Source organism: Sinocyclocheilus grahami, unplaced genomic scaffold (assembly GCF_001515645.1).
Source record: "Sinocyclocheilus grahami isolate Dianchi unplaced genomic scaffold, SAMN03320097.WGS_v1.1 scaffold9315.1, whole genome shotgun sequence".
NCBI classification, from domain to species: Eukaryota; Metazoa; Chordata; class Actinopteri; order Cypriniformes; family Cyprinidae; genus Sinocyclocheilus; species Sinocyclocheilus grahami.
The window spans coordinates 1,668-3,846 of NW_015512536.1; the positions used below are offsets into that span (position 1 = coordinate 1,668).

The 2,179-nt window shown below is 34.2% G+C and overlaps 1 protein-coding gene across 1 annotated transcript in view; it reads left to right on the forward strand.

Annotated features, from left to right (window-relative positions):
* Window positions 1-851: 851 nt before the first annotated feature.
* LOC107578214 (glutamine-dependent NAD(+) synthetase-like) overlaps window positions 852-2,179 on the forward strand; it is a gene marked incomplete at its 3' end in the record, with an annotated part of 5,800 nt that continues 4,472 nt past the window's right edge. The window contains exons 1-6 of the mRNA XM_016264192.1: window positions 852-1,028; window positions 1,139-1,199; window positions 1,404-1,520; window positions 1,603-1,656; window positions 1,803-1,892; window positions 1,999-2,050. Coding sequence (XP_016119678.1) covers window positions 944-1,028; window positions 1,139-1,199; window positions 1,404-1,520; window positions 1,603-1,656; window positions 1,803-1,892; window positions 1,999-2,050 — 459 coding nt within the window. The remainder of the gene's footprint in view (window positions 1,029-1,138; window positions 1,200-1,403; window positions 1,521-1,602; window positions 1,657-1,802; window positions 1,893-1,998; window positions 2,051-2,179) is intronic.

Sequence of the window (2,179 nt, forward strand, 5' to 3'; positions counted from 1 at the left end):
AGTGATGCAACGAGCAAAGGGGAGTCTCTGGCCGAGTTCTGACTCCACCCACAGGTGACGTAATGACCCCACATCCAATCAGAGACAGATTAAATGCATACTCGTGTCAGTGATTGGACAACCGAGACCTGAAGCCATGAGCGCATGATGAGCTCAGCCCATGGGTCCTGCTGTCTTCTACATCGAGAGCATCCACTTGCACCACATTGACGCAGTTACTTTACAGCATTAGAAATGATAAGTAAATTAAAATTGCAATTCTTAAGTCTATAACAACGAATTTATCCCCCCAAAAAATTATAAGGAAAATGCCAACCTTTTCATAAACACACGTAAAAGCTTTATTTGGTTCACTGGCAAATTTGTAGAGAAAACACCTCACTTGTTATGAAAAGCTAATAATAAGTGCATAATTGCCAATAATAAATAAATAAAATAAAAACAACATAAAAGAAGCATTACTTTGGAACGTAAAATAACAAATTATAATGAAAGGGAACATTGCATGTATTATTCATGATTTATTTATTTATTTAAAATGTATCCTGGCATTTTACAGCATTGAAATAACTGTTTGACACATTTCTATGTGTTTATTCTTAAAGATGAATTCTTTAAAACTTAAAAGACGTTGAAACAATATTGTATGGTGTTGGTAGTTTCATAATTATGGCTCTGGATAGCAAAGATTGCATGTTTTTTTTTCCCCTTCATCAAAGAATGTTTAACCTCAAAATGTGTCACAAAGCGCTGTCTCTGCTTTTAGTTGTATATTCGGAGTTTTCCTTACGCTAAACTAGTACTTTTATTTTGAAGTGCAGAATTGTACATATACAGACCGGAAACGGAACTACAGTAAATACAAGTTTTGAGTACTGTTGCACGGCTGCTGTCAAGTGCAGAGTTGCTTTGATACGTTTTAAATAATTTGTGTCTGTGCAAAATGGGTCGCAAGGTTACATTAGCGACTTGCTCCTTGAATCAGTGGGCACTTGATTTTGAAGGCAACTTGACAAGAATACTTAAAAGTAAGTTCACCTGCAATTTGTCACCAGTGGTAGTAACTAATAGTACTAAAGGTCTTATGATCTTAAAGTGACCTTGCCTCATTTTACATCTACTCTTTTCTCCAAAACAGGCATTGAGATAGCCAAACAGAGAGGAGCTAAGTACAGACTGGGACCAGAGCTAGAAATCTGGTAATATTGTCATTCATAGACTGTAGATATTTCAACAAATATGTGATGCATTTTTACAACTGAGAATAAGGAGGACACGCAGATGATTAGAATATTTACCTTCATATATAATATAATATAAACCAACTATAATTCAATGTAGAAAATGAGAAAACTGATGATATTGTATTTTGTGGTCTTTCACAAATCTTTCATATACATCAGTGGGTACGGCTGTGCAGATCATTTCTACGAGTCCGACACCCTGCTCCATTGTTTCCAGGTTCTGAAGTCGCTCTTGGAATCTCCTTTGACACAAGACATCATCTGTGATGTGGGAATGTAGGTGATATTGTTTAAAACATTGTGGAAAAAAAAAATTTGTATATGGTTTCTGATGCATTTAACTTAACTCTTTCCACAGGCCTGTTATGCATCACAATGTTCGATACAACTGTAGAGTCATTTTCTTGAACAAGTAAGATTTTACTATAGTGCAGTGTTATAAAGCATTTGCATTACTGCTTAATGATTAGTTAATTACAATTATATGTGTAATGATATCTTATAATATATCCAATAATATCTTATATCTAATAATATGTCTACTTTTATATTTGACAGAAAGATACTGTTAATTCGTCCTAAAATGCTTTTGGCTAATTATGGCAACAACAGGGAATTTCGATGGTTTTCACCTTGGAGTCGACCCAGGTATATTCCATGATGTATTAGTTACATCTTGGGGTCGTTTGCATAGCAAGGTCTTTAATAATCGGTGATAAATGATAGATCACATATAAAATTAATTTTGTTGCAGACATGTTGAGGAGTACTTTTTACCCAGAATGATCCAAGATGTGACAGGGCAGGTAAAATAGTATTATTTTGTATTACCTAATTATAAAGCTTAATTATGATCAATTATTAAAGGTAATGCATTATTAATAATGGTTCTTATTATTAATTTGCTGATTTGGTGCTCAGGAAACCAGCTCAAA